At 38.8% G+C, this 22038-nt stretch overlaps 1 protein-coding gene across 1 annotated transcript in view; it reads left to right on the top strand.

Annotated features, from left to right (window-relative positions):
* Positions 1-18196, top strand: part of CD163 (CD163 molecule) — a 28126-nt gene extending 9930 nt beyond the window's left edge. The window contains exons 5-15 of the mRNA XM_081818925.1: positions 6396-6797; positions 6896-7210; positions 7599-7691; positions 8036-8350; positions 9499-9819; positions 11167-11475; positions 12048-12083; positions 12501-12608; positions 13880-13990; positions 14896-14948; positions 17984-18196. Of these exons, the coding sequence (XP_081675051.1) occupies positions 6396-6797; positions 6896-7210; positions 7599-7691; positions 8036-8350; positions 9499-9819; positions 11167-11475; positions 12048-12083; positions 12501-12608; positions 13880-13990; positions 14896-14918 (2033 nt within the window). The 3' untranslated portion in view covers positions 14919-14948; positions 17984-18196. The remainder of the gene's footprint in view (positions 1-6395; positions 6798-6895; positions 7211-7598; positions 7692-8035; positions 8351-9498; positions 9820-11166; positions 11476-12047; positions 12084-12500; positions 12609-13879; positions 13991-14895; positions 14949-17983) is intronic.
* Positions 18197-22038: the final 3842 nt, after the last annotated feature.

The following is a 22038-nucleotide window of genomic DNA, read 5'->3' as shown; positions in this document are numbered from 1 at the left end:
GTCATATTATACATCCATAATATTTATTGTCATCATGTATCATGCTACAACTATGAATTATATTTCTCTACATAACTTTTTTGGGGGGGAACTTTGCTTATGTTTGGGCATGTGTAAGCATTATTGTATGTCTGATCATTTTCTTCTAAATATTTTCCTATTAATTGTATTTTATATTAGTTAGCATTTAGTTTAGCAGCATCCAAAAGAAAGCCAAATAAGAGTGGATAAAGAAAATTTTACTTCTTTCTCACTAAAATAAGTCAAATAGGTAAGCAGTTTAAGGCTGGGTGGTTCTGTGGTCACCAAGAAGTGCCTAGAGTTGTTTCTCTGAGGTAATTATCAAATCCTATTGGTCAAGAAGCAACTGAGTGAGCTTCCTGGTAAGCCAATCTGATAGTCCAGGTTCTGCCCTCTGAGAAGCTGTCCTCTGTCCATTGTCCTTCATGGGCCCAGGTCTATTCTTGGGCCAGTTCCTCCTACTGCAGGCTCTCCAAAGTCATATCTAAGTGCGGTTTGGGGGCTGCACACCTTTCACAACCCACTTTCTGCTGACTTTTGTTCAGGGACCCTTGGATTGCTTTACAGGTTGAGTTATTGTTGGCTGATGTCAGCTGTCCTCAAAGTCAGCGAAATAATTCTCTCCAAACTTAGAATTCTTCTGGTCAATTTTCTTTCATGGTAATGCCACTTGAAAGTAACCAGAGTCAAGGAATATATTTATAAACTTTGATCTTTGCTATGACTAGCTCCTTCACTGCCCTAAGGTCATTTGAAACCTGGGGTTTGGGAGAAAAAGCAAGACCAAAGTCCTGTCTTTGCTGGTAGGCTCATGGACTTTGTGGAGTATCAATTCTATTTTCTGTTAAGCCTACAGTTTTATCACCACCTCAGTTTGGGGGATAGGGATGCTTAGGGTTTTGTTTTGTTTTGTTTTGTTTCCAATCCTGCAAGTTCCCAATTATAGGTCTCTCATTTCATTATGTAGTTGCTGAAGGCAGAACATACCTCCCTCACAAAATTGGTATTTTTCCTTCTATTTTTTTCTTTCAGTGTGGCTACTTCAAGTCTGAGTTCATCTCTCTCTTGTAAATGCTAAAAGTGGCAAGGAGGATTTACGTCATGCCAACATTACGATTTTTTTTTTCAGTTTTTTTTTTGTTCTCCAAGTACACTCTCTGATTTTTCAGCTTCAGAGCACACATCGTTTTCTTTTCAAGGTGACACTTGTCCAAATATCTTACCGTGGATAACAAGACATTAGCTTTCCAGCCTATAATATCTGAGTTATTATATATTTTTTCCATCCATTCCATTCAACCGCATCCAAAATTTAGGTTTTATTACTAGAGCACGCAGTTTTGGTAACATTCTGAATTATTTAGGATTCTATTCAACTGTATATAATAGAAATCCCAAATAGAAATAGCATAAATTTGCAGCAGAAGGTGGGCCCTTCTGTTTACAGAACTATATTTTTGTTTGCTAAGTACGGTGTGTGTGCTCTTTGTCTTCTTTTGTAAACTCTTTTGTTATATTCGTGCAGTTTTTAGAAGCTCTTCTACTTAGTGGGTACCTAGGTTTTAGCACTCTTCTTGTTTTGCTAGAAATAGAATTTGTAATTTTGTTTCTTTTTTGAAAGATTTATTTATTTATGAGAGAGTGAGCTAGCGAGTACAAGTAGGGGGAGGGGCAGAGGGAGAGGATCTCAAGCCAACTTCCTGCTGAGCAAGGAACCTGAAACGGAAGTGGGCTCGATCCCACAACCCATGAAATCATGACCTGAGCCAAAACCAAGAGTTGGTCACTTAATTGACTGAGCCACCTAGCTGCCCCTTTAATTTTGTTTCTTGATTTCTTGGTACTTCCAGAAGATTTCCAGGGGGGAAAATCATGGAAATACTATCTCTGTGCCTGCCAAATTCCATTATCTCTTTAAATTCTTAGAGTTCTTAGTTTTGTAGAGCACAGGGCTTTAGGTCTGAAAAGGGCCAAAGAACTCAACAAAGCAGGAAGACTAGAAAGATAAAGCAACAGTTTATCTCTGATGTGCAGTTTCTATAAACCAGCCACAAACTGGTCTAAGAAAATTGGCTACAAAATTGCTTTGAATCCCAGACATTTTGTTTGTGATGGCTATGTATGTGCCACAGAGAACATCTGAACTTAAGCATCAATTCATATGATTTGTGCTGTATTTACTAAGGTTTTTTATTTTTAAGATTTATTTTTATTTTTTAGAGAGAGAAAGAGCACAGGGTGGGGGGGGGCGGGCAGAGGGAGGGAGAATCCCAAGCAGACTAAGCACTGAGCACAGAGCCTGACCCCGGGTTGGATCCCACAACCCTGAGATCACAACCTGAGCCGAAACCAAGAGTCAGTCCCTTAACGAACTGTGCTACCCAGATGCCCCTGTATTTACTAAGGTTTGAGAAATAGTTTTGATACTAGAATGATTTATACTTCTTCAGAGTCTGGAAAGGAATAAATGATAAAAATGTGTTAATGCTTCTTTAAATCATATTGTGTATTTTATCTATTACTAAACAAAAGGAAGTAATTCTAATGAATTCTTATATTTGTTCTTCTGTCTTCATTTATTTACTTCTAGGGAAAGAAAGAAATACAAATTCAGTTACTTATGCCAGGGGAAAGTTTAAATTATTGATCAAAGGAGCTAAATACAGGTACAAAAATCAAATTAATGGCTTTTATGTTAAAATGCAGTCACAGGTTTAGCAGGAAAGAAATCTCTTAAAGGAGTAAATTATGAATAGTCTAACCATGTACACAAAGTAAACGATATAAGGAAGCCAACTCATGGTGTAGATTAATGTGTTACTAACAGATTCATGAAAAAAAAGAAAGCTAGAATGGAATCTCCCAAGTCATTTCTGAATGGAAGACTCTCCTTTTGCTCAGGATTCAAACATTTTAGGGAAAAAGGAAACGAGGATATTTATAGAAGGGAACTGTTTTCGAGTGCTTCACAAGTTTTCACCATCAAAGAGAAAATTATTTGGTTTGGTTTCATTTTTTGGTTTGTTTTGGCATCAGCTGTGTTTTATTTTGTTCGAGAGGGATCCAGATGAGAGAACAAGAGGTTACAAGAAAGCTGACTTTGGCTCAGTCTAAGAAACTGCCTTTATTTAAAGGTTTATATCTCTCCCAAAGTGGAATGGGATCATATGCATACTAGCTAATGATATCTTAGAGGAATTTCATGCTCAGATAATGATTTAGCACGAAGAAATTAAGGACTCAAGAGTCCTTCATTATTTGTGGGGTAGGGACATTATTTGCTTTAAACTCGGAGCTGTGTTTAGAAAGCAATGTGTTCTTCAACTCACATTTGTGTAGAAACTTGCTTTGTACAGATTTAATGGATAAGTGGTGAAATTTTAATGTGCTGAGGTATTTTATACTGCTACAATAGAGAATATAGTCAGATCTAAAACATTTTCAGAAACTGGCAAGTGTTGATAGGATATCTGTGTCACGATGAGAGTAATGTCAAGGGAATTAGTGATGTTTGACAGCAGGCACTTCTAAAAGACGTATGCCCTTTAGAAGGTCCTTCAAATGCACTTCCTTTCTTTAAAAAATTAATTAAAGGAATTAGTTTGTATTCCCCAAATAATTTCAATCATCTCTGAGTATGTTAAAAGAAACTCTTACTTATCTTGATGGTTGTACTTGGCAAAGAGTGTTCTTAAAACTTGAGCTCCATTTCTTTAGCTTTATTTCTGGTGCTTCTTTTCTTTACATTTTAAATCCCATTCATACTAAATTATTCATAATTCCTCAATTATGCCATATTTCATGACTGTACCCTTTATTTTTATATTTTATTTTATTTTTTTAAGAGAGGGAGAGCAGGGGATGGGCAGAGGGAGAGAAAGAATCTTAAATAAGCTCCACGTTAGGTGCAGAGCCTGTCATGGGGCTCAATCTAATGACCCTGAGATCATGATCTGAGCTGAAATCAAGAGTAGGACACTTAACCGACTGAGCCACTCAGGCGCCCCTATGACCGTATCCATTAATTGTGGATTTACACATCGCTTATTTGCCAAACTCCTTATCTTTTTATTTCAAAACTCAGCTCGAATTTATAGCACTCTCTATAGTTTTCCTGCAAAGCCTCCAACAGGGCTGATGACTCCTTCATTTATTAGTTTTGTATCTAACATATATTTTTAGTTTTGGACTCATCATTATTTGCTTTTTTAATATTTTATTTGAGAGAGAGAAAGAGAGAGCGCACCAGGATGGGGGAGGGGCAGAGGGTGAAGCAGACTCCCCATGAGCAGGGAGCCCGATGTAGGGCTCGATCCCAGGACCATGAGATCATGACCTGAGCTGAAGGCAAACACTTAACAGATTGAGCCACTCAGGCACCCCTGGACTCATCATTATTTGAGCATGTATATCTTCTGCTCACCTGTGTGTTTTTGAGGGAGAGGGTGTTCAATGAGAGATTGAGTAACCTTGAAAAGAAGTAGCTTTTTCCCAGGTACAAAGGTTGGGAAATACATTATAAGTGGAGAGAAAAGTTTCTGCAGAGGCCCAGAAACATGGCATGACCAGGATTCTTTAAGGCCGGAACATCAGGTATGATTGATAGAGTAATAGACATGAAAGCTTTAAAGGTGACATCATAAAGTATTTTAAAGTATGCTAAGAAATTACTGTTTATTATCTCTCTTTAATTTTAATAGATGTGTGACATTGGAGTATCTACCAAAGCTCTCTGTGCTTCAATTGCCTCAAAAGAAAAGTGGTAGTTATAATACCTGCTTCACAGGAATTACACAGCAAGTGATCAATACATGTTAACTGCTATGGTTATGATTATTATTAGTAGCAGTAGCTATTTTCACTGATGGACTGAACTGTGACAGACTTTTTAGACCACCCAAATGCCTAAAACATTGTAGGTCCTTAATACTATTTGTTGAAATGATAAATTATTGCATAAATAGTAAAGAAACGTTGAATTGCCTTGAAGACAAAGAAATCATGTGAAAATACTTGAAATGTAATAACATATCTGTGGGCATGCATATATTTATTAGAAAGAAGGCTTAGAAACAAGATTGCTTAGGAAGCCATTGCAAAGGTCTACATGACATAAGATGACAAATTACATTAAAGCAGTAGTAAGCAACAGGGGCGCCTGGGTGGTTCAGTTAAGCATCTGACTCTTGGCTCAGGTCATGATCTCAGGGTCATGAGATTGAGCCCTGTGTCGGGTGCTGCGCTCAGCGGGGCATCTGCTTGAGATTCTCTCTCTCCCTCTCCCCTGTCCCTCCCCCTGCCCCCCCCCAAAATAAATAAATAAATCTTAAAAGAAAAAGCAGTAGCAACAAATAAGGAGGAGAAATGTCCTGGAGGACTGACTGACCTTGGTGATGTTCCACATGAGCAGTGTATTGAGAAGGTCAGGATTCTAGGCTCTGGAACATACTGCCTGCCTTCGAATCCTGGCCCTTCAGTAACTCTCTATGTGATTGCAGCAAATTACTACACCTCTCTGTTTCAGTTTCCTTGTCTGTAAAATTGGGATGATACTAATAATTATCCCCTGAGGAGACTGTAAAGATTAGGTGAAATAATGTTTGCTCAATATTTAGTAAAGTGCCATAAATAAAATAGGTGCTCATTTAATGCTCACTACTGTCATTATCATTACCATTATTTATGAGATAAAGAAGTGGTTCAATTTTTAAGTGATTCTAATTTGGTCTGGATGTCATTAATTGAGTAAAGAATACTGTGGTCCTGTCAGTAAAATAATTCATTCGATTTTGAACACCTTATATTCTGATGTCCAAGTAGATAGGTTTATGAATATAAAGTTAAAGAGAAACATAGAGATAAAAACATATTTATTGGCATTTAAGAGAAGGTGAGGGAGTTGAGGACAGCATCTTGGTCAGGGAATGCATGAAGTGGTCTAGTAAAGCACTGTCAGACGGGAAGGAGGAGAAAACAGGAGAAAGGAGTATCTCATGTATCAAGTGTAACATATATCAAAGGGAAGAAGAAATCCCATGTTCAGTTTGAAAACAGGAAGTATACTGCAACACTTTATATTAAACCATTCAAAAAGGTTGGGGCCAACACTAGACTGCGGTGGGTAGAGAAATGAATATAAGGCTACAAAATAAAAAGAGAAGCTATGTATCATCTATGGTCTCCAGTGTTATGAATAATGTACACAAAATATTAAATGGGAAGAGTTATCATGCTTCTAGGAATGGTTGATGCCAAGAAACAAAGTTCTAAAATTCTCTCAGATGAATTGGTCCAGTGAGGAATGGGGAGATCTAGAATTTGCTATGCCCAACTCCAGGCAGAAAAGCCAAGGGGAACAAGTATGAAAAATCATTAAACACCCCAACATCCCCTTTCCAGTCGCATCATGAAGGAAAATCTAGGAATCATGTCATTTCTCACTGAAATAGTATCATTTTCAGCCCACAGGGAACCCAGACTCGTTGGAGGAGAAGTTCCCTGCTCTGGTCGTGTTGAAGTGAAACATGGCGACAGGTGGGGCACCGTCTGTGACTCTGACTTCTCTCTGGAAGCTGCCAGTGTGCTGTGCAGAGAGTTACAGTGTGGCACAGTCATTTCCATCCTAGGGGGAGCTCACTTTGGAGAAGGAAATGGACAGATCTGGGCTGAAGAATTCCAGTGTGAGGGGCAGGAGTCCCATCTTTCACTCTGCTCAGTAGCCCCCCGGCCAGATGGGACTTGTAGCCACAGCAGGGATGTTGGAGTCGTCTGCTCAAGTGAGGCCCAGAGAACATGTTCAAGTTGTTCCCATACTGTGAAGAGGGTGGGGTTAGGTAATTGCAGACATCTTTTTAAAAGCCCTGTCTCCTTCCAGGATACACAGAAATTCGTTTGGTGAATGGCAAGTCCCAATGTGAGGGAAGAGTGGAGCTTAAGATACTTGGGAACTGGGGATCCCTCTGCAACTCTCATTGGGACATGGAAGATGCCCACATTTTGTGCCAGCAGCTCAAATGTGGAGCAGCCCTTTCTACCCCAGGAGGAGCGCATTTTGGGAAAGGAAGTGGTCCGATCTGGAGGCACATGTTTCACTGCACTGGGACTGAGCAGCATATGGGAGATTGTCCTGTAACTGCTCTGGGTGCGCCGCTATGTTCAGCCGGGCAAGTGGCCTCTGTAATCTGCTCAGGTAAGAGGATGACGGACAGCCAATGACAAACATTTCTCATGGTGGCGTGCCTTCAGAGCAGGTGTACCTATAGAGATGAAGAACAAAAGTAAAAGGGCATGATCTATTTTAAGGGATCATGAGAAGTGTGCCAGAATATTAACCTCATGTGTCTTTTTAGAGGAAAAGTAAACTTAATTTTCACAAACCTCATAATTACGTATCTGGTGCTTACCGTGTACCAGCCATTCTCAAAGTGTTTGATTCATTCCTAGCCTGGTTGACCTACCACCTTCCCCTCTCTCTAAAGCTGTTTGTTCTCAGCTCATCTGTCTTACACTTCATCGGATCTCCCTTCCTCACCCTAACTTTTTGTATCTTGTATGACTGAGCAGTTTGGTGTTTGCAGGAAATCAGAGTCAGACGCTATCGCCATGCAACTCATCATCTCTGGACACGACGAGATCTACCATTCCAGAAGAGAGTGATGTTACTTGCATAGGTGAGAATCAGTGACCAATCTAGAAAAATGATCTCAATCCTTATGGATGTGTTTTATTTTTTTTTTAACTCTTTTAAATTTTATTATATTATGTTAGTCCCCGTACAATACATCATTAGTTTTCGATGTAGCGATCCACGATCCATTGTTTTCGTATAACACCCAGTGCTTCATGCAGTCCGTGCCCTCCTTAATACCCATCACCGGGCTAACCCATCCCCCCACCCCCTTCCCCTCTAAAACCCTCAGTTTGTTCCTCAGAGTCCATAGTCTCTCATGGGTCATCTCTCCCTCCGATTCCCCCCCCCCTTCATTTTTATTAACATTTTATTTTCTCCTTTCAGGGAGTGGTCAGCTTCGCCTGGTAAATGGAGGTGGTCGCTGTGCTGGGAGAATAGAGATCTACCATGAGGGCTCCTGGGGCACCATCTGTGATGACAGCTGGGACCTGAGTGATGCCCACGTGGTGTGCAGACAGCTAGGCTGCGGAATGGCCATTAATGCCACTGGCTCTGCTCATTTTGGGGAAGGAACAGGGCCCATCTGGCTGGATGAGGTGAACTGCAATGGAAAAGAATCTCGTATTTGGCAATGCCGTTCACATGGCTGGGGGCGGCACAACTGCAGACATAAGGAGGATGCAGGAGTTATCTGCTCAGGTAAGTTCTACACGGAAGCTCTGGTCACAATTACTTAAGAAAGGACTGAGGAGGAGCCAAGGGGAGTGAGGGATATTCAACTGAGAGAATTCCCTGAGAAGCAGGTTTAGAGGGAACTATTGCTTGAGTCAGGGTCCCAACATGTGGATTTGATTAATTAATGCTACCCCATGTGCAAGGTAGTATAACATCAGAAAGAGGAAAATACAGAAATAGGCTTGCATATCATGAACATGACAACAAAACTAAGACTGAGAACTTCTTTTATGAATATATATGGAGCTACATTCAGTGCACCACTTGATATCACCGTATAAAGAAGTAGATTAAAAGGGACAAGAAGAAATAAACCCAGCACTACCTTCTACAGGGCAAAAGATAATTACCATACCCAAGTAATTTTTCATGATAGGCAAATGAAACTTACTTGTCATAGGAGCAAAAATTATCATAAGAAGCCACTGCTTTTATTCTGTATACATGGCAAGCTTTAGAAACTCTTGTGAAGTTGAGAACTGTACTCAGTTGTAGTATATTGGGAAAAACAGAATTTATGACTTGGTTACTTGGGGAAGTGAAAAATTCTGTATGCCAGAAGTGATTTGATATCATTTGCATTTAATACCATAAACTGGTAGAGGACATATGCAGCCAACTATGAAGAGTCAGAAAAGGAAATATTTTATTTTAAGGTAATGTACACAACATTGGTTTTAGTGTCTGAGTATCTCCATAAATGTTAACTATCAAGAGAGCTGCAAAAAAAATTAACGAAATAAGTTTCTTGAGGCTAAAACTGCAGTAATTTAGGGAGAAAAATACAAACTAAATGATTGATATAAAGGCTCTGAGCCCTTGATTAAGATTTAGAAATCAATTTAGAATCATTGGTGGTCTTCTAAAGAGGTCCCTAAGCACAAAACCCAATACTAGAACACCATACGCTATTTATAGAGCTATACTATATTTAGTGTAGAACATAATACATTTTATCGAAATCTACTAAATCATCCAGAAGTTACTAAAGAATTACTAGTAATTGACATATTATACCTATTTTTAAAACCATTCTACCTTAGAGTAAAGGGAGGGAGCCCTGTGAATCTTCAGAGAAGATGTGAAACTACTAACTCTGTATTTCACCCCAGAGTTCATGTCTCTGAGACTGATTGATGAAACCAACAGACACAGTTGTGCAGGGCGTCTGGAAGTTTTTTACAATGGAGCTTGGGGCAGCGTTGGCAAAAGTGGTATGTCTGCAGCCACCGTGGAGGTGGTATGCAGGCAGCTGGGCTGTGCAGACAGAGGAGACATCATCCCTGCATCTTTAGACAAACCAACATCCAGACACATGTGGGTGGACAATGTCCAGTGCCCGAAAGGACCCGACACATTATGGCAGTGTCCATCTGCTCCATGGAAACAGAGAGTGGCCAGCCCTTCAGAGGAGACCTGGATCATATGTGCCGGTGAGTATCCGCTGGTTGATATGAGAATTCCATTTTTAATTCTACTATCATCTTCTGATCTCATTAAGTAGGAATGAATAACCTCTGCTGCCTCTTCTACCCTGATGGTGTAATTGGTTTCATTTAATTTGGCTTATAGGTATTCAGGATCACGGGTTAGTTGTCCAAAAAGCATTACACTCCCCACGGTCTTCTTGAAAGTTTTATTTAATTGCTTTCTCTGAGAACACATGAAGAGCAGAAAATATATAATTCAGTAGTTGACTATTGAATGGTCTACCTTACCGTTCCCACTTTTCCTTTTTTTTTTAATACTTTTTTATTTGAGAGAGAGCATGAGCAGAGGGAGAGGGAGAAGCAGGCTCCCTGTTGAGCAGAACTCGACGCGGGACTCGATCCCAGGACCCCTGGGTCATGACCTGAGCTCAACCAACTGAGCCACCCAGGCACCCCTCCTCCCACTTTTCTTTCAAATATTATCTTGCTTTACTAATAGAAGAAGGGAAGCAGTCAAAAATATCAATCCTGAAGTATTTTGCCATTCTCCATCTTCTTACACTGGAAGAGGTTTTTTTTTTTGTTGTTTTTTTTTTAAAGATTTTATTTATTTATTTGAGAGAGAGAGAATGAAAGACAGAGAGCATGAGAGGGAGGAGGGTCAGAGGGAGAAGCAGACTCCCCGCTGAGCAGGGAGCCCGATGCGGGACTCGATCCCGGGACTCCAGGATCATGACCTGAGCCGAAGGCAGTCGCTGAACCAACTGAGCCACCCAGGCGCCCCTGGAAGAGGTTTTTTATGTACCTGGCAATCTCCTAAATCGTTTTCTCTTTGAGAGAAATTAACATTATACAGTGTTAACTTTGTTTATTTCACATTTTCTGACTCACACTAATGTTATTTTTTTTAAAAAAGTATTTATTTATTTGAGAGAGAGAGGGAGAGCAAGCAGGAGAGACAGACAGAGGGAGAGAGAGCATGCACCAGTAGGGAGAGGTAGAGGAAAGGGGAGAAGCAGATTCCCCACTGATTAGGGACCCCAACTCAAGGCTCAATCACAGGACTCTGGGATCATGACCTGAGCCAAAGGCTGATGCCTAACCAACTGAGCCACCCAGGTGCCCCCACACTAATGTTCTGATGTCCAGGATGAAATACATCCAGTTTGCTGAAAGGACATAGGCTTTCATAAAGGATAAATTTTGTTAAAAATATATTTTTAAATGCACATTAAATAGCAAAGTATTAAAATAGAGATCTAAAAAGAATTTCAAATCTCTCTTTTCCTCTGTGACCTCTTAGAAGTTTTTATGTTCTCAGAAATGATTTAGGTGTCTGTGATTTTTCAGACAAGATAAGACTTCAAGAAGGAACCTCTAATTGTTCTGGACGTGTGGAGCTCTGGCATGGAGGTTCCTGGGGGACAGTGTGTGATGACTCCTGGGACCTTGAAGACGCGCAGGTGGTGTGTCGACAGGCGGGCTGTGGCCCAGCCTTAGAGGCACTAAAAGAGGCAGCATTTGGCCAGGGCACTGGGCCCATATGGCTCAATGAAGTGACATGCAAAGGAAATGAGTCTTCCTTGTGGGATTGTCCTGCCAGACCCTGGGGGCACAGTGACTGTGGGCACAAGGAAGATGCTGCTGTGAGGTGCTCAGGTGAGTGCCAGGAGCCTGGAGTAAGCTTGGAATCTCAGGCAGCAATGAGGGGGTGGGCATTGAAGTGCCTTGTGTCAAGACTGGACACCTCAACACAGGGACCTGGTGGGGAAAGAATGATGATATTTCTTTTTTTTTTTTTTTAAGATTTTATTTATTTATTTGAGAGAGAAAGAGAGAAACAGCATGAGAGGGTAGAGGGTCAGAGGGAGAAGAAGGCTCCCTGCTGAGCCGGGAGCCCGATGTGGGACTCGATCCCAGGACTCTGGGATCATGACCTGAGCCGAAGGCAGTCGCTTAACCAACTGAGCCACCCAGGCGCCCAGAATGATGATATTTCAATCTGAAGGAACGATGAGAACATTTGTTGTTATACATTGGCTTTCACCAAGGAAAAGCATATAACTTATATGTATCTCTGTACAGGAAGAATAAGGATAAAGGGACCCTAGTTTTAGGTGGGAAGGAGTAGTTTACTTGGTTGAGAGGCACCGAGGCTCACATAAAAAAATAGAAATATTTGTTCTACACATTACTCCCCAAATTGAGTTTCCTTCTCTTTTCTCCTACAGAAATTGCCATGACCCAGAGATCATCAAATGCTGGAGGTATATCATGGGGTTTATGAGCATGGGTCCAATTGTCTGCATTATTTAGAATCTTTTTTAAGAGACTTTGGGTCAGAAGTCTTCCTTTTCTTTTCTTTTTTTAAAGATTTTATTTATTTATTTGACAGCGGGAGACACAGCGAGAGAGGGAACACAAGCAGAGGGAGTGGGAGAGGGAGAAGCAGGCTTCCCACCGGGCAGGGAGCCCGATGCGGGGCTCGATCCCAGGGCCCTGGGAGCATGACCTGAGCTGAAGGCAGACGCTTAACGACTGAGTCACCCAGGCACCCCGGTCAGAAGTCTTTCTGAGGATTGGGAAACTTACTTCAGCCATCCTGTATTTAAGAGAGGGATGGTACCAGGGACCTCAGTCTGTTAGCTAAGACATCATCTCTTGTGATACTTACTTGCACTTAGGTCACGCATCCCTTGTTGCATTTGGGATCCTTGGCGTCATTGTGTTGGCCTTTCTCGTTGTTCTCCTCTTGTGGATTCAGAGGCGAAGACAGCAACAGCGGCTTACAGGTCTGAGCCAAGCTATGGTCTTTCTAATGTTTCTATGGGATAAGAAAATTCTTGGGATAAAATACATATTATCTGAAATATATATACATATTAAAAGCAAGTGTATGCATATTAGACTCAAGCATCGAACAGCCAAAATGATGGAACCTAGAAGAGGTTTAAGCAGTTTCTCCAAAAGAGGGAACAAGATTTCAGAGGAGAAAGGGGTTTTGGTTGGTTGATGACTCCTGTACTTTAGCTGGATGTTTAATTGGGACATTATAGAATTGGTAGTTTAGAATGAATATGCTTATATGGTTTAGGAGGAATCTTTTATTGCCCAAATATGTATTTGCTCTTACTATATACTTAGTACTCATTCTACTGTTCTGTTAAGCAATGTACTAGGCTCTGAAGATATAGACATCAATAGTCAAGTGTTTTGGTAGTCATGGAATTTCAAGTCTAGCGGAAGAGATATATATGCAAAAGAGATAAATAAGGCACCATGTAGTATTGCACGTTCATGAGAATAAGGAACACAAGTGGCACAGAGAAGACAGTAATTAACTAGGGGAGGGACAGGGGGAGAATTGGAGGCTTCTAGGAGGCTTTTGAGACATTTTGAAAATCAAGTTCCAAGAACTAGGTAAAGTGCATTATAGGGAAAGAGAAAAATATGTACAAGTGTAGAGAAGCTTAAGGGACAGCCACCTGCCATTTTGAGGGGAAGTAAAAGTTGAGTTCAAAGAGAGAAGCTACTGATAAGGCTGTAGAAGAATGGGGAACAAAGGAGGAATCATGTACTTCATGGTAAGAAGATGACTAGTCAAAGAGTATTATGTGATCGGGGAGGGTGAAATAGTCCAGCTGTTTTTTAGAAAGTTCTGTTTGATGACGGGATGTGTGAGGGGTTGTAGGAAGACCACATTATTGACAGGGGTAGCATTTTGAAATAGTTGACATGAAAGATGAAAAGGACTTGATAGTGAGCATGGAGAAGAGAGGATGGATAGATTTCAGAGATTTTTTTTTTTTTAAAGCTCCCATGAATTAGAGAAGACTGCCGCCTGCTTGGGGGGAAAAACTGGGGTGGCATATGATGGCAGTAGGGGTGGTTTCGCCTCAACCTACTGCATTTGAGTTTGTAGCCTTATAAGGGAAAAGCTTGGTGGTAGAAGGGATGCAAACAAGACAAGGGCATGGATAAAGATTGAGTATGTGCTCACTGCTGGGAAAAAGCACTGGTAGGGAGGGCAAGTTTTATTATGATCTGCTGATCCCTAATCTAGGACCTCTGTTGTCAGTTTGCTCGAGAGGAGAGAATTCTGTCCACCAAGTTCAATACCGGGAGATGAATTCTTGCCTGAAAGCAGATGATCTGGATGTGCTGACTTCCTCAGGTCTGTGGGTTCTTTGAGGGTCTACAGCCCTGGGGTTCAGACCAGTAGCTACAGTTGCAGCTGAGGCATTGTACTTTGCATAGCTGTGAAAGAAATCTCAAACATGTAATAGGAAGCTTATGATGCATATATGGAAGAAAGGCAGGAATGAACTACAAGTGACTCTTAGAGAACATAAAAACTGCAATCATGCGATCTGACTTAGAGGTCTGTGATGATTTCTGGTGGAGGTACAAAGAACCATGCAAGTAGAATATTTGATTTGGACCTCATCTTACTGAAACAAATAAATCTAAAAGGTTTCACTTTTCACATTTCTTTCACAATTCCTTCCATTCTTACTTCCTGCTCCTTTCCTTACTCTAATTTGATATTTATATTTTCCCCTAAAAATTTAAAAGCTTAAAGTTCCTGTATCTTTTTCCCATAGAAGCCATCACTATTTCCCATTTCATCATATGGCTTTCTTTGTCCTCCAGCTTCTGTTTAGCACCAATGCACTAATTCTGCCTCTGGGCGGCCCAATTCTTCTGGGTTGGAAGAAATAGCCCAACACCCACCTACTCCATGAAGGATCAACACCTTCTCTGTATTCCTTACCTTCTGAGAAGGGCCTGCCTCACTTCTTCCACCCCAGGGACTTGGTATTTGCAGCAACTATGTTGGGAAAACATATTTAAGGCATGGAAAAGACTTCCTGTGCCCCGTAAATCACACGTTTGCCTTCCTAATTGTGGGCAATGCGTCTAAATGTTCAAAGAGGTTCTAAGGCACTTGAGGGGAGGTCTGATTTATTTCCCAGTAATTATTTCCTTCCTTTCAGAAAATCCCAATGAGTCAGATGATTTTAATGATGTTGGGCTAATTTCTGTGTCTATATCTCTTCCTGTTTCTGGATGAAAAAGAAGACCATTCTGAGGTACACTGAAGAGGAAAATGGGAATTACAACCCAAGATGGTGAGTGAGGGGAAATTATTCAATGTTGTTCAAACCAGATACATTTTTTTGAAAATTGAGAACTCCTCTGGTATTATAAAAAAAGAAAGAATGTATATACATGTATTTCCATACATATGTATATTTATGTATGTATGTATATCCATATTCAGAATATATAACAGCTCTTTATAAATGTGACTTTTATCCAACTCTTAGTTATATATTATTATTTTTAAAGATTTATTTACTTATTTGAAAGAGAGAGAGAGAAAAAAGGGAAGAGGCAGAGGGGGAGGGAGAGGGAGAGAATCCCAAGCAGACTCCTGGTTGAGCTGGGATCCCGACTCGGGGTTTGATCCCACGACCCTGAGATCATGACCTGAGCTGAAATCAAGAGTCAGATGCTCAACTGACTGAGGCACCCAGGCACCCCAATTATTAGTTATATATTCTAAGCAATAACAATGGTATATCATGGAGCTAAGGAGAAACTGGGTACATTTATATGATTAAATTTTTTTAAGATATTGTAACGGTCATTTTGTGAAAGAGAAAAGACTTATGTCAACACTTGTATAATGCACGTTATGGTAAAGGTAGTATAAAATGCCATAAGAACATAGAAAGTTTTCCTAAGAAATTGGAGGAAATTCTGAAGATGTGATATTCAAGGCAAACATCAAATGATTGAAAGACAGACAATTTTAGGGCAAGGACATAGCATGTACAAAATATGGAGGCATAGAAAAGAACCACATCTTTGGGGAAGAGTAAGAAGTTTTTCATTCATAAATATGTATTGAGGGGCGCCTGGGTGGCTCAGTCGTTAAGCGTCTGCCTTTGGCTCAAGTCATGATCCCAGGGTTCTGGGATCGAGCCTTGCATCGGGCTCCCTGCTCCGTGGGGTGCCTGCTTCTCCTTCTCCCACTCCCCCTGCTTGTGTTCATTCTCTCACTGTGTCTCTCTCTGTAAGTAAATAACATCTTTGAAAAAAAAAATATATTGAACTGGGGTGCCTGGCTGGCTTGGTCAGGAGAGCATGCATCTCTTGCTCTCAGGGCTGTAAGTTTGAGCCCCATGTTGGGTGTAGAAATTACTTAAAAATAAAAACCTTAAAAATGATTAACATAACATAATAAAAAAAAGTTAACCACCAAAAAAATTTAAAAAATAAAATAAAATGGTACAACCATTGGAAAAAAATATGTATTGATCATATTTATGGTGACAAGTAGTGTTCTGAGCACTGAAGACACATAAATAAAAGATATTACTGACAAAGACATGATTGTTTAATGTAAATCTCAAGAGAGAGGAAGTGGTGAGAATCTAAGCTGAAAAGGCTGCATACAGTCCTATCATGAATGGCCTTGTCTGCTATATTTCACATTTATATTTCATTTTAGGGACTGTTATGGAGGCAGTGGGCTTTGAAAGATTAAGCTGGGGCAAGACACAATCAGATTTGCATTTTATAATTTGCTTTCATGCAGGATGTATAACAGAAGAAATTTGTTAAGTTATACATTAAAGAGAAAAGATGGTGAAATGAGGTAGTGGATATATTTTCCATTAAAAAAACAATTTTGGGAAGACTATATATATTTTTTTTCTTTTTTTTTTTAAGATTTTATTTATTTATTTGAGAGAGAGAATGAGAGAGAGAGAGAGAGCATGAGAGAAGGGAGGGTCAGAGGGAGAAGCAGGCTCCCCGCCGAGCAGGGAGCCCGATGCGGGACTCGATCCCTGGACTCCAGGATCATGACCTGAGCTGAAGGCAGTCGCTTAACCAACTGAGCCACCCAGGCGCCCGGGAAGACTATATATTTAGAAATAATATATACCAAAGTATGGGGTTTTTTTTTATAAGAAATACAGATTGAGACAAGATTAAAGTTGGAACTCTTAAAAGTATATAAATATAAAGTGTTAAATCATACATATACACATACACACATAAAAGGTAATAAATTGTATATGGCATGAAAGGGATAAATATACATTTATATGCATCTTAATGTATGTCTTAACAATTATTAAAGGATAGCATTTGATGGATCATCACTGGGCAAAGCTATGAATTTCAAGTGACAAATAGACATTTATAAATGCTCAAATTCACCAGTATGTCAAGGCAATTCAAATTACAATTAACACTGAGATGTCACTTTATGTAAATCAGACCACCAAAAATTTAAAACAGCACCAATATTTATTGCTGGTGGGAATACAAAGAAAATTGTAATTTCAAACATTGCTATTGGAAATGGGAGGTGTGATAGCCTTTGCAGAAAACAATCTGGAAATGTCTATGAAATATTTTTTTAAATGTTCCACAGATCCATTCATGCAAAATTCTACCCCTGAGAATTTCTTCCTTGCAGATAAAGCCACTAGTGTGTAAGAACTTATATATAATGATTCCTTTTTACAGCATTGTGAGTAGTGGCAAAAAGCTGGAAACAGAATGAATGTCAGTGAGCTAATGGCTAGAAAATTATGGTACGGCCAACTGAAAAAGGAAAAGTCATCCAAAAAATGCAGCATCATTCCATTTATGTGTTCATGTTATCAGATATAATTAAATGTTTACACCTATAAGATTATATGTAGGTATATGTATATGGAAACATTAAAAATCGAACTTTGTTAGATTAAGACAATAGACTTATGATTTATAATCTTGAACATATGAATATTATTCCAATAATGAATAAGGATTAAACTACTTTTTCCTTAAAGAGGAATCATTGCTGAGTCACTGCTTCAGAATCACGTGAGGGTACTTTAAAATGGCATTTTGGGGTGCCATCTTAGTTCTATGAAATAGAAATAATTCTTATGCATGCTAAAGTTTGCAAATCATTGCATTCAAGTTTTCTGTTCAGGGAAGTAGTACGCTTTTTAATACATGTGAGTTTGTGTGTGTGTGTGTTTGGTGTGTGCACGTGTGTGTGTGTTGTCATATAACACATTATATGACATTATAGTATAATTCCTCTGTGCAAGTGTGTATAAAGAGAAAATAACAGTTTTTCTATTTATGGTTTCAGTTCAGCCTTTAAGATCCCATGATGAAGACCTGAACTATGGAATAGAGCAAGAATCCACCTTGTTCACTGAAGATTACAATATAGTCCTTTGTCTCCTAGTGTTCCAAAGACTGCTGCTGAATTTATAAAAATTAAATTGGTGAATGTGACTATTAAAAGCTCTTTATAAGACTTTCAGGGGGTTTAAATAAAAAGGAATATTGCTGATTTGAATTTGTCTTAACTTCCTGCTCTTGATTTTATGAATTTCTGGGTAGGCTTTCTGACTTTTTTAGGGTTTCATAAATATAACATGATGTCTTTTCATTTGACAGTGTTTCCATTTGCATATAACATATATGTTTTCTACTTTGGTTTAAATAATAATTTTCTTCTTATTACCAAATTAAATTTGTTTTTCTTAGTTTTTTTTTTAAGAAAGGGAAAGTTAATGATTATTGAAAGGCTAATAATATATTGTTACCTCTACAAGGCATGAATCTCATTTGTTCTTAATTGCTTTTTGTTACTGTAACTTTCATCACTGACAAAATATGCACAGCAACACCAGGTAAAGGTACAAAGACTCAATGGCTCACTTCCTTGTTCCTTAGGACAGTGTAACTAAAACTGAAATGAATGTGTAAATTACATCTTTTCTATATAAATGTAAGTTATAATGAAAATTCTTATTTTATTAAAAATCACGTATCCATATTATATATTAACATAGAAGATAACATTTATTTTTTTAAAGATTTTATTTATTTATTTGGGAGAGAAGGAGCAGGGAGGGGGCAGAGGGAGAGGGAGAAGCAGACTCCCTGTCTAGTGGGGAACGTGACATGGGGCTCAATCCCAGGATTCCGGGATCATGACCTGAACTGAAGGTGGACACTTAACCAACTGAGCCACCCAGGCACCCCAGAAGATAACATTTAAAGAAAGACTTATAACAATTCAACACTAAGCTTAGACTCTGTTGTTAAATATCCCAGTGTGAGAGGCAAATTGATTTTTAGCCTTTTCTCAGTATTCTGGTATTGTCTATACTCTTTTCTGGCATTTAGGGCTTCAAAGCCATTATCTTGTAGAACCATGAAATTTGGTTCACTTCCCATTTCTTTCCTTCCTCTTGTCAATTTCAGACATATCTTTGACATAAATTAATTAAATCATTTAATCATTTACTCTTTTATTCAACAATATTTACTAAGCACCTACTATTTGTCAGGCATTGGACATTAAATACCCAATTATATGCCATGCACTATTTTCCTAATTACAGGTCAGGTACTATATATATATTATATATATACATATATATTATATATGTATATATATAATATGTATCAAATTATAGGATACACTTGTAGGAACCCCACCTATATAATAATTAACATAAATATTTATGTACATATTTTAAAGTAATATATAATATGAATAGAATTTCTACTTATATTTAGATTTATTTTACCCAAATTATGTATGAGACATCAATTGTTACAAGACTTTCTTATTAATACACTAGTAGGAAGTAAATGAAAATTGTGATGGTACTTTCAGAATTTTCACAATTTTTTGAGAGAGTATTAATAGTAATGCACCCTCCCTCTTCTGTTGCTCAACATGTCCCCTGGATGGTGAAATTTTACTCCATGTAATAATAGTTAACATATGGTACTTACTATGCACCAGAGACTACTTTAAATGTTTTATATGAGTTAACAAGTAAATACTCATAATAATTTGAAATGGGTTGTAATACCCATTTTAGATTTGGAAAAACTGAAGGACAGAGAAGTTAAATAACTTGCCTAAAAAGAATGCAACTAGTAAGTGACAGAGCTGAACCTTGAGGCCGGATACTCTGGCTCTAGAGGCCATGCTCTTAACCATCATATGATATATACCAACTTTCAAAGTGAAAATATATGGGGTGAAAACATTTCCAACTTTCATTGTCTTATACCCACTTAAGTGTAATTTGTGATACTGATACTGTTTGTAGAGAACTTGTTTGCTTTGATGAAACAGGGCAAGAATAGAGTATGGGCCACCTCAACAGAGAAAAGGACCAAATCTATATTAGTAAATTGTCCTCTCAACTTTTGCCTATGTCTCTCTGCTCCAAGTCTAGCTTTCTCAAGATGCTCAAATGCTCTCATTTTTCAAGTCTATATTACTTGGCCACTTAAATCACCTAGTTAAAAAATAATATTCTTTGAATTTTAAAAGCAGCAAGAGAAAAGACAGCATTTCTATACAAGGGAAACCCCATAAGTCTATCAGCTGATTTTTCAGCACAAACTTTGCAGGCCAGAAGAGAGTGGCATGATATATTCGAAGTGCTGAAAGGAAAAAATCTACAGCTAAAAATACTTTATCCAGCAAGGCTATCATTCAGAATAGAAGAAGAGATAAAAAGTTTTCCAGACAAACAAAAGCTAAAGGAATTCATCACCACTAATCTAGCCCTACAAGAAATGTGAAAGGGGACTCTTTAAGTGGAAAAGAGAGGCCACAAGTAGGAGTAAGAAAAGCAGGAAGCACAAAAGTAGTAAAATTAAGTATACCTATAAAAATCAGTCAAGAGATTCACAAAATAAAATGATGTAAAGTATGACACCATACACCTAAAACATGTGGGTAGAGGAGTAAAGAATGGGTTCAAACTTAAGTGACCATCAACTTAATATAGACTGCTATATGCATAAGATGTTATATGCAAACTGAGTGGTAACCACAAATCAAAAACCAGTAATAGATATGCAAAAAACAAAGAGAAAGGGATCCAAGTCTATCACTAAAGAAAACTAGCAAACCATGAGAGAAGAGAGCAAGAGAACAAAGAAACAGAGAACTGCAAAAACAACCACAAAACAAGTAACAAATGACAATAAGAACATACCTATCAATAATTAGTTTGGGGCGCCTGGGAACTGGGTGGCTCAGTTGGTTAAGCAACTGCCTTCGGCTCAGGTCATGATCCCCGAGTCCTGGGATTGAGTCCCACATCGGGCTCCCGGCTCAGCGGGGAGCCTGCTTCTCCCTCTGACCCTCTCCCCGCTCATGCTGTTTCTCTGTCTCACTCTCTTTCTCTCAAATAAATAAATAAATAAAATCTTTAAAAAAAAATAATTAGTTTGAATGTAAATGGACTAAATGCTCCAATCAAAAGACATAGGGTGATGAAATGGATAGAAGAAAAAAAGACACATCTATATCCTGCCTACAAGAGACTCATTTCAGACCTAAAGACACAGGCAGATTGAAAGTGAAAGAATGGAAAAGCATTTATCATGCAAGTGGAAGTGAAAAGAAAACTGAGGTAGCAATATTTATATTGGACAAAATAGACTTTAAAACAGGCTGTAACAAGAGACAAAGAGGGACACTACATAATCATAAGAGGGCAATCCAACAGGAAGATATACCAATTGTAAATATTTATGCACTGGACATGGGAGCACTGAAATACATAAAGCAGCTAATAACAAGCATAAAGGAAGTAATTGATAGTAATACAATAATAGTAGGGGATTTTAACATCCCACTTACATTAATGGATGGAACATCCAAACAGAAAATCAACAAGGAAACAGTAGCTTTTAATAACACATTGAACCAAATGGATCTAACAGGTATCTTCAGAATAATTCATTCCCCAAACAGCAGAATACACATTCTTTTCAAGTTCATGTAAAACATTCTCCAGAATAGATCACATATTAGGCCACAAAACAAGTCTCAAAAAGGTTGAAGTCATACTATGATTTTTTCTGACCACAATGCCATAAAACTAGAAATCAACCACAAGAAAAAAAAATCTGGAAATAACTGCAAATGCATGGAGGTTAAAAACATGCTACTAAACAATGAGTGGATAAACCAAGAAATCAAAGAGGGAATAAAAAAAATACATGGAGACAAATAAAAATGAAAACACAACAGTTCAAAATCTTTGGAATGGGGACGCCTGGATGGCTCAGTCGGTTAAGCGGCTGCCTTCGGCTCAGGTCATGATCCCAGGGTCCTGGGATCGAGTCCCACATCGGGCTCCTTGCTTGGCGGGG

This window comes from Leptonychotes weddellii, chromosome 5 (assembly GCF_054177405.1).
Source record: "Leptonychotes weddellii isolate Sample4059 chromosome 5, ASM5417740v2, whole genome shotgun sequence".
Lineage (NCBI taxonomy): Eukaryota > Metazoa > Chordata > Mammalia > Carnivora > Phocidae > Leptonychotes > Leptonychotes weddellii.
Note: the sequence above shows the minus strand (reverse complement) of the source record. Positions and strands in the feature narration are given on the sequence as shown.